The 17,580-nt window shown below is 38.6% G+C and overlaps 1 protein-coding gene across 2 annotated transcripts in view; it reads right to left on the reverse strand.

Moving 5' to 3' along the window:
* The window catches only part of COL28A1 (collagen type XXVIII alpha 1 chain), a 154,037-nt gene that overhangs the window by 40,403 nt on the left and 96,054 nt on the right, over positions 1-17,580 (reverse strand). For both annotated transcript variants that reach the window (XM_087435021.1, XM_014788200.2), the window contains exons 25-26: positions 16,166-16,234; positions 13,838-13,906 (exon numbers count right to left, since the gene is read on the reverse strand). In XM_087435021.1, the coding sequence (XP_087291147.1) occupies positions 13,838-13,906; positions 16,166-16,234 (138 nt within the window). The remainder of the gene's footprint in view (positions 1-13,837; positions 13,907-16,165; positions 16,235-17,580) is intronic.

Below are 17,580 nucleotides of genomic sequence, written 5' to 3' on the forward strand. Positions count from 1 at the left end.
GCCTAGACTCATGCTCAAAGTGAAATAGAAAACCACATCAGAGGCTTGGCGGCAGCAGAAAAATTCACAGGTAGGCAGATTTCAGTTGAATAGAAAGAAAGAAAATCTACCAATTATAGAGTAAGCCTTTCAAAACAATGAAATGGAGATACAAGTATGGGGAAAATACAAAAATATTCTCTGCAGCATTATTTAAGGAAGGGAAATATATAAATAAATTGTCACATCCATGTAACGGACTACTACATAGCTGTTTAAAAAAATATAGTAAATCTAGGGGCTGGCCCCATGGCGTAGCAGTTAAGTGCACACACTCCGCTGCTGGCAGCCCAGGTTCGGATCCGGGGCATGCACTGATGCACCACTTGTCAGGCCATGCTGTGGCGGCGTCCCATATAAAGCAGAGGAAGATGGGCACAGATGTTAGCCCAGGGCCAGTCTTCCTCAGCAGAAAGAGGAGAATTGGCATGGATGTTAGCTTAGAGCTGATCTTCCTCACACACAAAAAATATATATATATGTATAGTAAATCTTTATGTACAGTCATGTGCCACATAAAGATGTTTCCGTCAAGGGTGGACTGCATATGTGAAGGTGGTCCCATAAAATTAGTCCCATATAGCCTCAATATGTAGTAGGCTATACCATCTAGGTTTGTGTAAGTACCGTAGGGGAGGAAGCAATTTTCCTCTGCCCTTCTAGGTTCTTCTGGCTGGTCTAAGAATAAATTGGCATGAGACAGATTAACAGGAGAAAAACAAACACAAGTTTAATAACATATATGCATGGGAGAAACCAAGGAAAACCAAGCAACTCGCCAAAATGGCCAAAGCCCTCACCTTAAATACCATCCTCAGCTAACGACAAAAGAAGATGTTGGGGGTGGGAAGGGTCAGGAACTTCAAAGGGAAGGAAAGCAATTCACAGGTAGGTGAAAAGGGGCAAACATTTGCAAAACAAGTGTTTGGCCACACAGAAACAGAAGAACACAGAGGGGAACCCAACAAATAGGCTTTTCTAGGTTCTTCCCTGCCTACCACCTGTTCATGTTATGCTAAGATGATAGCTTGCATCCTGAGACAAGTTTTTTTTTTATCTGAATTCTTTTAGTCAGTTAAGGGGGAAGTAACAAGAAAAACTTGTTGAGTCTTTTGTTTCTTAAAAGCAATCAGCCTGAAGTAACCCTTCTGTTAAAGAGACACATTTTGAGGTGGCAAGTTTTATTCCCCTTCAGTATACTCTATGATGTCTGCACAATGACAAAGTCCCTAATGATGTATTTCTCAGAATCCGTCCCTATCATTAAGTGACACATAACTGTATTGATTTGGAGGGCCATTCATGCTCTATTAACTGGGCAAGGAGTTGGGGAAATTATGTATAGAATGATTTTAAAGGCTGTTGTGCTGTTTATGTGTGTTTTTACGAATCTAGTCGAAAACATGGAAGCTACCTACCAAACCGCAAACAGTGGCAACCTCTACAGAGTAGGACTGAAGGGGAAAGAGGGAGAGTTTCACAGCTTTGCATAATTATGAGATATTTGGATTTGATACAAGTATGCATTATGTTCATTTTAAACAAAAAAGCTTCTTGAATTTGTGACAGGGTGACTGGAAAACACACAAGAAAGGAAAAAAACTTCAATTCCCTGGGGTGTCCAAGTAGAATCTGGATGACCAGATGCCCCTTAGAATGTTGTAGAATAGATTCTTGTGTTGGATGGAAGGGGAATTAGTAGAAGCCCCTTCTAATTCAAAAGATCAAGGGCATGAACTCCTTTATCTTTGGCATCATGAATATTTCCTTGTTAATATATCTTTCCCATCAGCATACAACGTATCATAGTATCTCCCATCTTTAAAAAAAAAAACTTCCTTAATCACACATATCACTCCATTTCTATGTTCCCTTTTTCAAAAGTGCCTGTATGCTCTGTCTTCACTTCCTGTCTCACCATTATCTCTTTTTAAAACTTTTATTTTAAAATAATTTCAAACTTATAGAAAATTGCAATAATAACAAATATTTCCCGTATTCCCTTTACCCAGTTTCATCAATTGTAAAGATTTTTTCCATGTTTTATTCTCTCTCTGTATGTGTGCATGTACGCATGAATGTGTGTGTGTATGTGTGTGTGTGTGTGCGTGTGCGTACACATAGCTCTTGTCAAGGTCACCAGTGACTTCCATGCTGTCAAATCTAATGATCACCTTTTAGCTCTTATCCAATTAGCAACCTCAAAAATAGTTGATTATGCCTTCCTTCTTGAAACACTTCTTCACTTGACTTCCAGAAACCACTTCTTCTTGGTTCTTTACCATGCTGGCTACTACTGGTCAGTCTCCTTTGCTGTATCCTCTTCATCATCCAAATGCTGGAGGGCCCAGGGCCCAGTCCTTGGATCTCTTCTTTTCTCTGTATACTTTCACTCCCCACATGTTCTCATCCACTCTCAAGACTTTAAATACTATCTATATATTGTAAATCAAATTTATATTTCCTGTATTGATCTCTCCCCCTAACTCTAGATTTCTATCCCCAAATACCTACTCAATAGCTCTGCTGGAGCTGTACCTGTCCAAATCTAAATTTCAGATTATGTGAACTGATTTCTTCCACATCTACCCATCCCCATTTTCCTATAATCTATCCCATCTCTGAAAATGGCAGCTCCATCCTTCCAGTTGTTCAGGCCAAAAATCATAGCTAGCCTTCACTCCTTTGTCTTACACCCCACATCCAATCCAGAATCCAAGCACCCCTTACCATTTCCACCAATACCACCCTGGACTAAACCACCACCATCTCTCACCTGCACTTTGGCGATATCTTCCTATCTCAACCCTTTGTTTGTCTTTGTACACCCACAGTCTATTTGCCACACGCTGCTAGAGCCATCCTTTTAAAACATGATTTATGTTAGGTTAACCCTCTATGCAAAGCCCTCCAGTGGATTCTCATCTCACCTCGTGGCTCATTGCATTCCAGTCATCCTGTCACTGATGTTCCTTGAGTATGCCAGGCATGGGTTCTTATCCCAAATCCCTAATTAAGAACCCCAAAATTCCTCCTACCCACCACCTGAGTTTCTACCCCACTTTTTAACGTGCAGCATGGAATGTCAAAGGCTAGGAATGCAGAGTGAAGACGGACAAAGAACCTGGTCAATAAGGGAGTGTTTTTGACAAAATAGGCACAAGCAGGTGGTAAAAGGGATTCTTCCAGTATAAGAAGTGTTACCCTGAGTCTTTTGTTCCTTTAATTTATACTTTAGAATCTACCACGAATATAGCTGTTTACTCTGGGAAACTGTTTTCCACATTGGCTGACATTATTAGGATTTAGTTCTGGTTCCTGATTTCATCAGCAAAGTAATCAGGGTTAAACTTGAGGACATTTTGCTGCTTCTTTTCAAGGCTGGTTGCAATGCCATTATCTTATGCAACGAGAAGTGGTAAATTATAAATACATGTATTCTACGGCTCAGAAGGAATGGGCTTATTTTGGTGTGTGATACATGGATTCAGTCTTACTAGTTCCCAGTCCCATCTCATATTCCACTCTTTAACCAATACTTTCAACAGAAACACATTCTACTACTCAGATAGCTATGACAGAATGTATGTAGCAGATGTCTCAGATTGAAAGAAAATTGCTTTATAAAGCTGTTTAGAGAATCAGACTACGTAGACGTGCAGTTCTGACTGTGAGTGAAATAACTATCAAGTCAAAATATTAAGCAAAGTCATCTTATACTTCATAAGGTAAAGAGCCAACAGACCCAATTCACAGGTCCCTATTTTCTTCTTCTCCACTGTATGTTTTGGTCTTTTTTTTTTCCTGACTAAATGGATATAAGAGAATGTAGATGGAAACTATAGAATCTAATCCCCATGCCTAGGTGCCTTAACCGTCATAGTCACTTCTATCCACAGCACTTAGCTCAGTGCCTGGCACATGGCAGCTGCTGATTCATATTTGTTGACTGAACGCTCTGGAAGATAGGCAAGATGATGAATATTAAGGAAGACAGGACTCATTCGTTTTCTACTGGATACCTAATGTGTGCCATGTATAGATACACAAAGGTGCTCAGGGTACCAAAAAACCCCACACAACACATCTGCTATCTCACATATCTCACAGTCTGGTGGTTAGACAAGAAAACAAGCACTTACGATATAATGTGAGAAGTGCTGTGATGGTGGGTGTTCAGTGTACCATGGAAACACAAGGGAACCCAGGTTTAAGGAGACAGGGAAGGCCTCTGGAGGAAGTGCTACCTAACAGGTGCCCTGAGATATAAGTAAAAGTGAGCCTGTTGAAGCGAGGGGTGGGAGGTGAAAGGGATCTCTCCAAGAAGAGGGAACAGCATATGCAAAAGCACTGGGTCCAGGGAGCATCGCTTTCACAGGGAACTGAAAGACTTTCAGTATGACTAGATCTTTGAGAGCCGAAGGGTTGAGAAGATTTAAGATTGGGTACCCAGATCATATGGAGACTTGCTAATTTTTGAAGCTGATCTCTTTGGGCACGTGTTAAAAACTCTTTAGATTTATTTTCTTGATATTTAAATACATAAAGATTTTTAAAATTATAAAATAGATTTTGGATAATATATTCACATCTACATCTTTATTATTGGTGAGGGTTTAGTTTGTTAAGAAGTACTCCAGAATGTTTTCTAATGGCCAAACCAAGACAGATACCTGTTTTACTGGACTGTGGCAGGGAAGTCAGGTAACAACAAGGGGTACTCCTGTCACATATATGTCCTAAGACTCATAATTTCACCTATAATGTCTCAGCATACAATTATCATAGATTGAGGAGTGAGAAAAAGGGAGGAAAGGGAGAAAGGCGAGAGGAGAGAAGAAAATTCCACCTTTGTTCTCTCCAAATGCATAATGCAAACATGTATCTAGGGTTAGGATTTTTGTGCACAGTCCAGATATAAAATACAGGTCAGTACAGTTTAATAGCCTTGAAATTCAGTGGTAGATTTGCAATAGGATTTATATATCTGGCATCAATTTTGTCAGAATGTTTTCTATTACATGTTTCTGCTTTCAGACATAGGCCACTCCTAGGGACTTAAATTTATGTGAACTAGATTATAAAACTTAGATTTTTCAAATGCCATTTGTAATTGCCTGGATTCCTAAATAGCCTCCTTAGTTCAATCCTGGTCCTGCTACAGTCTATTCTCAGCCCGGCAGTCACAGCTATTCTTTTAAAAAGTAAGTCAGACCATATCACGCTGCTGGTTCAAACCCAGAAAATAGCTCCCCACTTCACTCTGAGTAAAAGACAAAGTCCCTACAAGGGCCATATGGCTATATGTCAGTTGGCCCTCCTACAGCTTCACTGCTGTTACCTCCCTGACCTCATATCCAGCTACACAGGTCTCTTTGCTCTTCTTTGAATATGCCAGGCACCCTTCTGCCACCACAGGGCCTTTGCACGAGCTCTTCTCTCTGCCTGGAATGCTTTTTCCCCAGAAATCCACAAGGCTCCCTCTCTCATCTCCTTCAGGTCTGTGCTCAAACGTCATCTTCTCATGAGGCCATCCCACTTAAAACTTCATCACACCCCTCCATCCTCCTTATCCTGCTCTCCTTTTTTTTTTTTCATAGCAGTTTTCATCTTCAAACATACTATATAACTTATTTATTTATTATATTTATTGCCAATAGAATGCAATTTCCATAAAGGCAGGAATCTTTGTCTCTTTTCCTTATAATATATCCCAAGCATCTAGGACAGAGGCTCTGTGGCATATTTACATATGCTTAATAAACACTTATTGAATGAATTGCCAAAATAAAATGTTGTAGAACTAGCCAGGACTGAATATTGCAGTCAGTATTCTTAATTTTGAGCAGACAGAAGATCTGATTTAAAAACTTGTATATAAACTTATTTTCCTTATATGCAGAACAAAAACAGATCCTATTCTGTTTGGAAGGGCATATTACCATTACTCACCTCACAATCCTGGCAAAGAGTGTGTGTGCATTATTATTTAAGTATATACGTAGCAGGAAAACAGCAAATGTGTTTACTTTACAAAATCTCCACAGTAAAGTAATTTAAGAAGGAAAAACCTATTGAAGTTTGTGGAAGATTTATTTCTTTCTAAAACTAGCATAATAATCACAATGGCAGCTATTGACTCTTCAGATTTCATTTTTCAAAATCAACAGAAGCCAGTTGGAGAACTTTCAGAAGACCAGTGTTCTAAGAGATTAAAAATCTATTTTCTCCTTTGAATTTGAGAGCCACTATTTAAAAGCATAATTGCATAAGCCAAAAAAAGTCTTATAAGAGTTCACTGTCTTTACACCAATGAATAGGAATTGATAATGAGTGTGTTAGTACTACGTACTCTTTAAATGTCATCTCTACAAATATGAACTCACTGGAAAATCTGTCCGTTTCCAAGACTTAAACTTCCTGGTAAAAACTACAGAGTTGTGAAAATCTAACAACTGGATAGCACTGGGTCTCCTATTTATTTCTACTTTAATTATTAACCTAAGAGGCCATGTTTCGAAAGTATAATTATATTGCATAATCATTGGCTGGTCTGGAGACAGGCAATGATGGATTAAGTTTCCTCCTCCTTAGCTCTTTAACCAATTAATGAGTCTTTAAAAATAGGACCTAGGGGCCGGCCCAGTGGCGTAGCAGTTAAGTTCGCTCACTCCACTTCGGTGGCCTGGGGTTCACAGGTTCGGATCCCAGGCATGGACTGACACACCGCTTGTCAAACCATGTGGTGGCAGCATCCCATATAAAGTAGAGGAAGATGGGCACGGATGTTAGCTCAGGGCTAATCTTCCTCAGCAAAAAGAGGAGGATTGGCAATGGATGTTAGCTCAGAGATAGTCTTCCTCACAAAAAAAATTAAAAATATATACATAAATAAAAATAGGACTTGATCAGACCAATCAAGAATTTTATTGATTCTGGGCAGAACCCACTGAGCATAGAAAAGAACCACCAGATACAATACCCTCAAGTTTATTCATATCAAACAAGTACATTTACTTTTATAGCATTCATTTGATCCTGTTGCATTGTGGTAATAGATAATTTGATCACAAAGATATACTTTCAAGAAAGACAAATCCAGCACTTCCAAGTAAACTTCTACCTGTTAGGCCAACCAAGTGTCCCAATCTGTAAGAGTAATGTACTTCCACTATTAAAACTTAGGATATAGAAAAGAATTTATCATTTCACAAGTTTAGAGTTCTCTTGATGGCATTCAATAATTGTTTATTGAATAAAGTATACACAAATGAATCATTTTGTTGGTCAACAAAATGGTTATGGGTGGAACTTTACCATCATCCACCATATAACCTCCATACATTCATTCAATTACTTATTACTTTGTTCATTCATTAAACAACTATTTATTAAGTGCCTATTATATGTCAGACACTCTGCTAGGTGCGAGGGAATTAGAGATGAAAGAAACAAAGTCTCTGCTCTCAAACAGCTTCTTTTCACCAAGAAAAGACAGATAATAAACAAGTAAACAAAGAAACAAATATTTTCAGATGGGGGCCGGCCTGGTGGCGCAGTGGTTAAGTGCACGCCGTCTGCTTCAGTGGCCCGGGGTTCACAGGTTCGGATCCCGGGTGCGCACCGACACACGGCTTGTCAAGCCATGCTGTGGTGGCGTCCCATATAAGAGTAGAGGAAGATGGGCACGGATGTTAGCTCAGGGCCACTCTTCCTCAGTAAAAAAAGAGGAGGATTGGCATCAGATGTTAGCTCGGGGCTGATCTTCCTCACAAAAAAACAACAAAAAAAAATTCAGATGGTGATAGTGCTATGAAAACAATAAAATGGGACAATATTATAGAATGATTGAGAATGCAATGGAAATGGGATGGTGTGGTTAGGGATGGTCTCTCTAAGGAGATAACGTCTGAACTAAGATTTACATGAAGAGAAGGAACCAGCCATGTCAAATTCCAAGGTAGGAGAAACAACAGTGCAAAGGCCCTACAGAAGGAATGAACTTTATTTTTGAAAAACAGAAAGAAAACTAGTGTGACTTGATTGTATTGAGTGAGATGAAGCAACTGAGATGCAAGACAAAGTAGAGAGGTGGGCAGAATCCAGATCATATACAGCCTTGTAGAGGTTTTCTTTTCTCTCTTTTAATTTTTTAAAAATATTATAGGAAGACTTTAGAGACTTTTTAAGTAAGGAAGGCATATGGTCTGAATTTTTTTTTCTAAAAGAATATCTATTAGAATAACAATGTGGATTTTAAAAACTCAAATAGAACAAATTCAATGCAGCTGAAGAAATATTTAGTAAACTGCAAAACAGGCTAGAAAAATATCAGCCATAATGTAGCTCAGAAAGACAAGATTGAAAATATGAAAGGACAGATATGTAGGAGGAAAGAATGAAAAGGTTTGACTAATTGCAGTTCCAGAAAGACACAGAGGGCATGGAGCAGGGAAGACTGGATCAGATTGCTTCAGATTGCTTATTGAAAGATAAGGCAGAGAATTTTCCAGAAATTATTAAAAAAAAAAAAAACAAAACAAACTAGTCCACAGAATCAGGAATTCTAACAAATCTTAAGCAAGATAAATAAAAATAAATCTACATCTAAATACATCATAGTGAAACTGCATAACACCAAATAAAACAAGAAAGCCTTAAAAGCCACAGAGAAAAGGACAAATTACCACCAAAGGAACAGCTAGACCAACAAGTAACTTCTCAAGAGCAGTGATGGAGGGCAGATGATGGGAAAATCTTCCATGCACTGAAAGGAAAAACTGTATACCTAGAACCCTATACTCAGAAAAAATATGTTTGAAGAAAATATTAAGGAGAAAAAAATATAGTTTCAGGGAAACAGAAATGGAGAAAGGTTGCTCTAGTAGAACTTCACCAAAGAAAATTCTGAAGAATCTAAATCAGGCAGAAGGAGAGTCGTTCCAGACTAAGATGCAAGACGAAGTAAAGAGGAAAAGAGCAGAAAATAGGTGGATAAATCTAAATAAACAGTGATTGTACAAAAAAAGTCTTGAGGGATTGAAAAATTAATTAAAATATAAAACAATAATATTAGAATAGAGGTAACTGGAATTAAAGTGTTCTAAGTTATTATGGTAACCAGAAAGTTGGTATGCGTACGTCACAAAGTAAATGTGGATACTTTTAAGAGTAAATACCAGAAAAAAAGGGAGAAAAATTTGTAAATTCTAAACTAGTAAAAGGGAAAACGTAACAGTTAAAAATTAATAAATCTTAAAAAGGAGAAGAAACATAGAGCAAGTGGGACAAATAGCCCAAAATTAGATGGTAGAAATAAATTTTTACAGTTCATTAATTACATTAAACGTAAATGAACTAAATGCTCCTGGCAGACGACAAACATTGTCAGACTGGAGTTTTAAAAATCCAAATACCTGTTGTCTAAAAGAAACGTATAAAATAAAAAGATACAAAAAGGCAGAAGTAAAAGGATGAGAGTAGAACACCAGTAAAATTTCACCAGAAGACAGTTCCTACATTAACTTCAGATAATAAAAGACTTTAAGGCCCAAAGCATTTCTAATTATAGTGTCTTTAAAAAGTCTTCATAACCAATTTCCTAGTCTCTTTCTTTTATTTCTCTTTCTCCTTTTTCTCCTAATTCCCTCTCTTTGTCTCAGAGGCAATTTCTCTGCCTGTTTCTCTCCATTTCAATACCCTTCGCTCCTCTCATGCAAGTTGGCTTTCCAGGGGCAGAGTATACACCAGCTGGGCCCAGGACTCCCACCTGGATAATGCAAGAAGCAGTTCTGAAGAACGGCTGCTTGAAGAATTTTTCGTAGGATGAACGAGAGATGATTCTGGAGCTACCTTATGGCCTGTCAGTTTGAACTACAAATACCCATACAACTCCATAATCTTTGCTTTGTTCTGGAATCGTGGCATGACCTTGAACAGGTCGCTTACTTCATTTCCCTTCACTTCTTATATTTAAAATCAGAGTCATATCTCCAACTAGATAAGCAAAAGTGCTGATAATGAAAAGCCAATAATTGTAAAGTTTTTAAGATGTTTGTAAGAACAACAAAAACAGTTTAGATTACAGACCAGTTGGCTACTCATTGATTTGCAGTACAAAAGAGTATATCTTTCAACCAGCCAAACCAGAAAGAACTTGATAAGCCCTTGAATGTGTGATAGGGATAGTGGTTATTACAGCCTCACCCAGGGCGGCTACACACACCAGCCCAGATCCTGCTGTAATTCTTTGTCTTATTCCTGGAAATTGATTTCAAAAGGTCACTAAGTCCTACCCCTGGCTTCTGACAGAACTGCACTCAGGGAAAAAGAAATGTTTTTATATACTTCTTTTTTTAAAAAAAAAAATTTAGATTATCAGGAAAAAAGACCTCACTGTATATATCTCACATCTCAAAGGGCCAACTTTTAATTTCAAGATGCAAATAAGAATTTTGAGCGGCATTTACTTTCAAAAGTCTCAAACTGATTATTTTCCTCTCTCTGACATCTACTCTGACTTGATTACTACCCAACACATGATTACTTCAGGGCAGCTGCCTGGAGGAGTAGCTGTGAGTGACCTTGTATACCTTACTTAACACCTCTGTGCCCTGGTTTCCTAGAGCCTACCTCATAGGCTGGTCACCTTGAATAAGATAATGCACGGAATTTAGAGAATGTGACATGGCCCTGGTTCTCTCCCTGAGCTCAAAAGCTCTGAATAGTAAAGGTACTTCTCACCTTGCTGAAAGGAGAAGGGGAAAAATATATACTAGTAACTTACTTCTAACAAACCATTGCTGGGTGGAAAAAAGATAAAATCTTTTATAAATTTTCAACAGTGAAATTCATGAGCTATAAAGATGGCAGCAGCAGCTAAGAGTAATTTATCCATCTCCTTTACTCAGCTTGGTTTTTATATGGACAATATCTATTACAAGAATGAAAAGGAATAAATATACAGTATTTACATCTTTATATATTAGATAGATATGAGTGGGTGGGTAGGAGGCAGGGAGGGAGGGAGGAAGACATGAAGGAAGGAAGGGGAGAGAAACAGTCAGAACAATTTAAAATGGCAGCATGCTTACCATAAATTATAAATTATATACTATGATAGCATGAGTAGTTTTAGTATATAACTGCTCAAATGAAATCTTTCATATAATTTTCTAACTTTTGGTGAAAATTTAAATCTGTTTTTTTTAAATATTCAGCATCAGCACACGGTGTTGGACATTGTCTTATGTTTATTACCAAGTCTTTAGTCCTTTTGACTTTTCTTTGGAATTGGGGAAACCATAGTAAACCTTGAGGCAGGATACAATATTTACCTTGGAAAAAAATGATGTAGAAATTAGTTTTTCCTTTTAGGTTCATGGCAGTGTAAGGAGCATGGTAGAAGTCAAGCAGCCATTGCATAGGGCCTCATTCAAGGTAAACAGACAATAAATATGAGTTGGTAATGATGATGATTCAAGTCCCACTAAAGTGAGAGCTTAAAGTTTCCATTCTAATTCTGATTTGGGGAATTAAATTGGCTATTTAAAAAGGAAAATTTAATAATAAGATCAAGAGAGGAAAATACCCTATACCATAAACTCAGAATCAGATTCAGGAATTAAAAGAAACAAACAACAACAAAAAAAAAACAAATCCTTTTTCCTAATTGGCTTGAAGGAATGAAAGCCACTAGGCCCAACAGGAAAATGAAAGTGTGAACCAGTAAGTGAGAAATCCAAATGGTCTCAGAGCCACCCCCAGTTAATAAATGCAAACTCTCCGTGACCTATCCAACCTATTTAGGGAATTCTATGGGCTCAGCGCTTTTGGCTTTGGTTTGTAACCCACATAATTTTTTTAAACTTGGTTTAGAAAACAATAAAAAATATAAAGGTACGAGCTTCAGTCTGTGGACTTAGACTACCAGGATCAATTTCTAGCCACAGCTCTCCCCTGCCACAGGCATTTTGGCAGGTGTAATCCCAAAACACTGAACAATTTTAAAGATTAAACCTCTCATGTGGTTCTGACAATTCCTTTCTGTGTAGAGGAATCATTGTGGGAACTTGAAAATTACAATACAGAAAAAGTATTAGAAGTTAATTCAAAGATGGTTTTGGCATAAGCACACATATATCTGTTATGCTGTGAACTATATTCCTTATCATTTCAGTTTAATTTGCAAGGTGTGTTCGGGTTGAATGCAGTGATTGTCCTATTACCAGGGTTAGTTTTGTTTTCTGTTTTTGATGCTGTTATTTGTTCGAGGTCAGCAGGGGGGAAGAGAACTTTAAATTGAAACACCAGCAAGTCACCATATTAAAACGTGTGTGTGTGTATTGCTCCCTTAGTAATATTAACACCATCATATGCATGGCTGAGTTTAGAAGACTGAAAAAACCTCCTCATGTCAATACCTCTTAACCTTCAGGTATTTGGAACTTAGTGCATATGGAACATACCCCTGACTTTTTATAATTGAGATCCTTTTTTCCCCTTACGTCAGTTTCATTTCAACAAATAAATCATTTCTGATTGGCCTGGAAGGGAGGCGATTTTCCATGCTGTAATAGGTCCACTCTAACAAAAAATTTAGTCAAATGGATTCTGGAAACACTTTCAAAGTGACCAGGTCACAGATAGGAGACAAACAGAGGCTGGTAGGCTCCGGGTGAGATTTCCACCACAGTGTGCTGACATCCTTTCAAGCTTTCACCTTTCTGGTGAAGCGACACCAGAAGGAGGCAAAAATACCTGATGTTGTTAAAAGAGGGCTTGGAGTTTACAGAAACACAGTTACCAACTCAGCTGAAACAAACAAACAAAAAATCTACCTAAGAAATGACATTAACTTTAAACATTGAGCCAAGAGTCCTACAAAGTTCTGGGTTCTACCCTGAATTCCTAATCAGAGATCTTTGGTGGCAGAAGCCGTTTTCTTTCTGGCTGTGCCTGTGCTAGGCCCTGCAAGCTGGGCTGACTCACCCACCATCATACGCCCGCTGGGCTCAGATGCTATTGGCATCCCAAGCGATCCCCTAGGAATCCAACTCTTCCCTTTTTCCCCACCTGAGCCTAATTGCTGGCTTCTCTTTATCTCCTGACATGGGGCTCTTTGCGCCAGCTCTGCCTCCTTCCTCAGATGCCATGCCCATCTCTCCCCAGCCTTTGAACCACAGCTTTCCTACCATGTTTCAGGTGTCCCTCGACCTCTGGCCCTGGCTTTGTCATAGACAAGAATGAGCATTTCTTCTTCCTTTCCTGGTCCTACTGAACCCCAATCCTCCTCCAGCTCTTTGCCTGGTACTCAACTTGTCTACTCAAAACAATTTCTAAATCATCCACTGGGGCCCCTGATGCTGCTTGAAATAAGTAAGAAGATATCAAAGCTCTAAAATTTTCTTTTCAAGATAGCAACAAAGTTAGGAGCTAAGACTAGGAAGCCCTGGGCTAAGAATGGAGGATACAGTTGAGGAAAGTGACGGGGAGAGAGAGACCAGGCAGCTGGGCAGAAATTCTCCACTCAGCTCAGAAACCAGCAAGAACAACAAACCACTGTAACAGTTAAATTTTTCACCAAGCAATTTATGTAATGTTTAGCATTCCTGAAACTAATGTACTTATACCATTTTTACACTTCTGGATGGTGTCTCTAAATACTGGATGCAATTTTAACTGCTAAGCATACATTAAATTCATTTCGTAATAGTCATATTTTATATCATTCACAACCTATTTTCTCCACCACCCTAGTGGACTGAGAGGTGACTCCAGCACAATCGCATTCACTTACTTTAGCTCCTTGTAATCCATAGCCAGGGGGGCCAGGAGCGCCAGGCAAGCCTTTCTGCCCAGTATCACCCTGTTGGAAGATGGAGAGAAATCGAAGAGAAGTGTAAGAACATTTAGGAAGAAACAACGTTTTACTGCTCTTGGCTTCGTTCTTACTTCAGTCTGATCAGAACCTACATCCATGCTGCCTGTAAGCTATGTCATATTTTATATAAAGCAGTGTTTTTCCAAAATTTTTAAGCCACAGAGTTCTTTGCAAAAATCTTACATATAATCCAAATATAAATAAAGAGAGAAGGCAGAGCTGCTTGGCATGAGCAAAACCATTGGCCTGGTAGCCTTGTCTGCTTGGGCTCCTCGAGCTGCCCTAACACCAACCCCTGGAACACTCAGGGGTGTGAAGACCCCTCACACAGAATTCTATGTATCTTTTAATATGTTACTCCATTCCAATATGGAGTGCTAATTCACTGGGGTAGCTGTTAAAGAGTCAGAGGATATTGATATGGATCAGTGCTGAATTTTCAAGAAAATATGTAAATGAAGCAAAAAGTGCATCATTTCCCAGTATGTGTTCCTTACAGCATAAGTGGACCTCATGTTTCTTTTTTTTTTTAAAGATTTTTTTTTTTTATTTTTTCCCCCCAAAGCCCCAGTAGATAGTTGTATGTCATAGCTGCACATCCTTCTAGTTGCTGTATGTGGGACGCGGCCTCAGCATGGCCGGAGAAGCGGTGCTTCGGTGCGCACCCGGGATCCGAACCCGGGCCACCAGCAGCGGAGCGTACGCACTTAACCGCTAAGCCACGGGGCTGGCCCTGGACCTCATGTTTCTTGAGGAAAGACTTCTGTGGTCAAATGAGATTGGAAAATATTCTGCACCATGGTATAGGCCTCTCTTTGGAGATCCCTAGTGTATATTAATATATTAAAACCTCTAAGAAGTTGCACAATAGAGAGATTAGTTTCACTTTGTTTATCCCAGAAGTTCCCTAGTTAATATTTGACAGAACAAGCTTTGACAAATGATGGGTTATATAAGTTACTGTATAAGTCAGTCTTTTTCTTTCCAGTATGGAAAATCCTTTATTTTTTCTGATTGTAAGAGGAATACCTGCTCATTGTAAAAAAAAAAAAAAATTTTTAACGGAAGTAAAGATGACAATGAAGAATAAAAAATAAACCCCTCTTTACATCACCCAGTGATAACTGCTAACACCTTGGGGGGAATCCTCATCTGTATAAAGTGATCTCTAAGGTTAAGACATAGCCTACTGCTAAAACGGAGTAGATAGACAAACAAAGGAAAAACTAAGAATCTGGGTAATTCTGGAATCCTTAGTAAAATCTTTGCCTCATAAAGCCTCTTCCTTTTCCTCTCTGATAACGGGGTTCTGTGCATGGGGTTCTGATAATTCACTTCTGTGCATTTTGGGCGTGAATACACTTATTTGAAATTTGAATTTGTGATAGGTGGCTCATTGACACCTGTTTTCCCAATGAACATGCCTGGTACTCCTTTACCTTACTTTTTGAACACATCAAAGTAATATTTGTTGAGCAAGTGAATGAACAATTAAAACAGGGCTTCTCAACCTCAGCATTATTGACAATTTGAGTTGGATAATTCTTTATTATGGGAGGCTGTCCTGTGCACTGTAGGATGTTTAGGAACTTCCCTGGCCTCTATCCACTAGATGCCAGTAGCACTCCTTCCCCAGTTGTGACACCCAAAAATGATTCTAGACATTGCCAGATGTCCCCCTGGGGTGGAGGGGGAGGACAAAATCTCCCTCCTTGAGAAACACTGGATTAAAAGAATAAAAGGATGAATAATCACCAAATTGGAGGTGACAAAAGGAAGAGAAATAGAAATGAAAGCAAAGGGAGCCAAAGGAAGTTCCTCTTACCTTCCATGGGAGCAGTAAACCTAGACCCTTGCACCAAGGCCCTGACCCAACGGACTACGCACACATGACACAATAGATACGTTAGCTGACATTCCGTGCAAAGGCCACCTGAGGCACCTCTGGCCAAAGTAAAGATGAGCTTCTTAATGAGGGCACAGCCTCTAAGGAAACTGGAAACATTTTGAGTACAACACTTTCTTAAGAGACACTCACTTTTAAATTTATTTGGGGGAAGTGAATGTCTTTTTTAATATTCTATTCTACTGAAAGTTCATATGATATAAGAAAATAAGACTTTCCATCAGCAATCAAGAAAAAATAAGTCAACACCAAAATGAACACTTACTGTGAAGTTAATGTTCACTTGGTTGTCACTGATGGTACCTGCTCCCTGCAAGAGCACAGACCTGAGGACTCACCTTTGGCCCTTGGGTTCCTATGCCCCGAGGCCCAGATGGGCCTGGAGGGCCTCTGACGCCAGGCTCTCCCTGAAAAGACACCACGAATGACAAGTTACGGATTTTGGAAAGAAACTTTATGTTGTATAATACTTCATATAAAATTGCATAATTCATATTAAAACTATTTCATATGAATTTTCATATTCTAAAAATATATTTAAAAATTCCAAACACTTGAATTTGACTAAGATATTAATTGAGCTCTTTTCTCCCAGATTGTTTTCCTATACTTGACAAAGGGAGTGTTATCTCCCTTTATTTCCATTTCCTATTGCCATTTATGCACTCTTCAAGCCAAATGATATAGGTCCATTTCAAAGCAATCAAGTCCATTAACTTCTTGTCAACCTTAATATATACTTTTTTCAGAACTCCCTTCTCTGGAATTTGGGAAAATAATTACTGTCATTGTGAGTAGAGGGAGAAAGAAGAAACAAGAATTAAAAGCAACCATTAAAAGATACAACTCCATCCTGAAGTAGTCGCTCTTATTATTTTATACAACGAAGATTATGCTACTTGGATTAGGGATACTCTATGAGTATTCAAAACAGGCAACTATGACCAGAAACGTGGTGGGACCTGATTAGGGTAGGTCAGATCCTGTGGTTAGACCTATTTGAGATGTGAATGATGGGAAGAAGCAGAGAAATGAAAATCTCTTCATTAGCCACCTCCCATGTACCCAACATGCTATGCATGTTCATATATGTTGTTTGATATAATTTAGTATACACAACAATCCTATATTACAATGATAACTAACTTACCTAACTTCTTTGAACCTCAAAAATTCATCAGATATATAGAAGATCATACCTACATTTCACGGGGATAACAATGAAGTAAGACAGAGAATGTGAGTGCTTCTATCACAGTGTCTATCATAGAGTAGACACTTGGTAAATGTCAACTTCCCACTTGACCTACTTTATTAAAGAGGAAACTAAAGTTTGTCCAAAACTGCAAAGCTATTGAGAGGCAGGGCTAGGAGGATATGGAGAAACAGGAACCCTTATATGTTGCTGGTGCCACTACTATGAAAAATAGTCTGGTAGTTTTTTAAAAAGTTCAACATAAATTTACCATATGATCTACTAATTTCACTGCTGGATATATACCCAAGGAAAATGAAAACATATGTCCACACAAAGACTTACATACAAATGCTCTGAGCAGAATTCTTCACGATAGCCAAAAACTGGGAACAATCTAAGTGTCCATCAATGGTAAATGGATAGACAAAATGTGGTCTATTCAACACTAAAAAGGAATGAACTCCAGCTACATGCTAGAGCACGGATGAACCTCAAAAACATTATTCTCAATGAAAGAAGCAGGACATATGAGACCACATATTGTTTGATTCCATT

The sequence above is a fragment of the Ceratotherium simum genome, chromosome 1, assembly GCF_057802395.1.
Source record: "Ceratotherium simum simum isolate JZ-2026a chromosome 1, ASM5780239v1, whole genome shotgun sequence".
Classification (NCBI taxonomy): domain Eukaryota; kingdom Metazoa; phylum Chordata; class Mammalia; order Perissodactyla; family Rhinocerotidae; genus Ceratotherium; species Ceratotherium simum.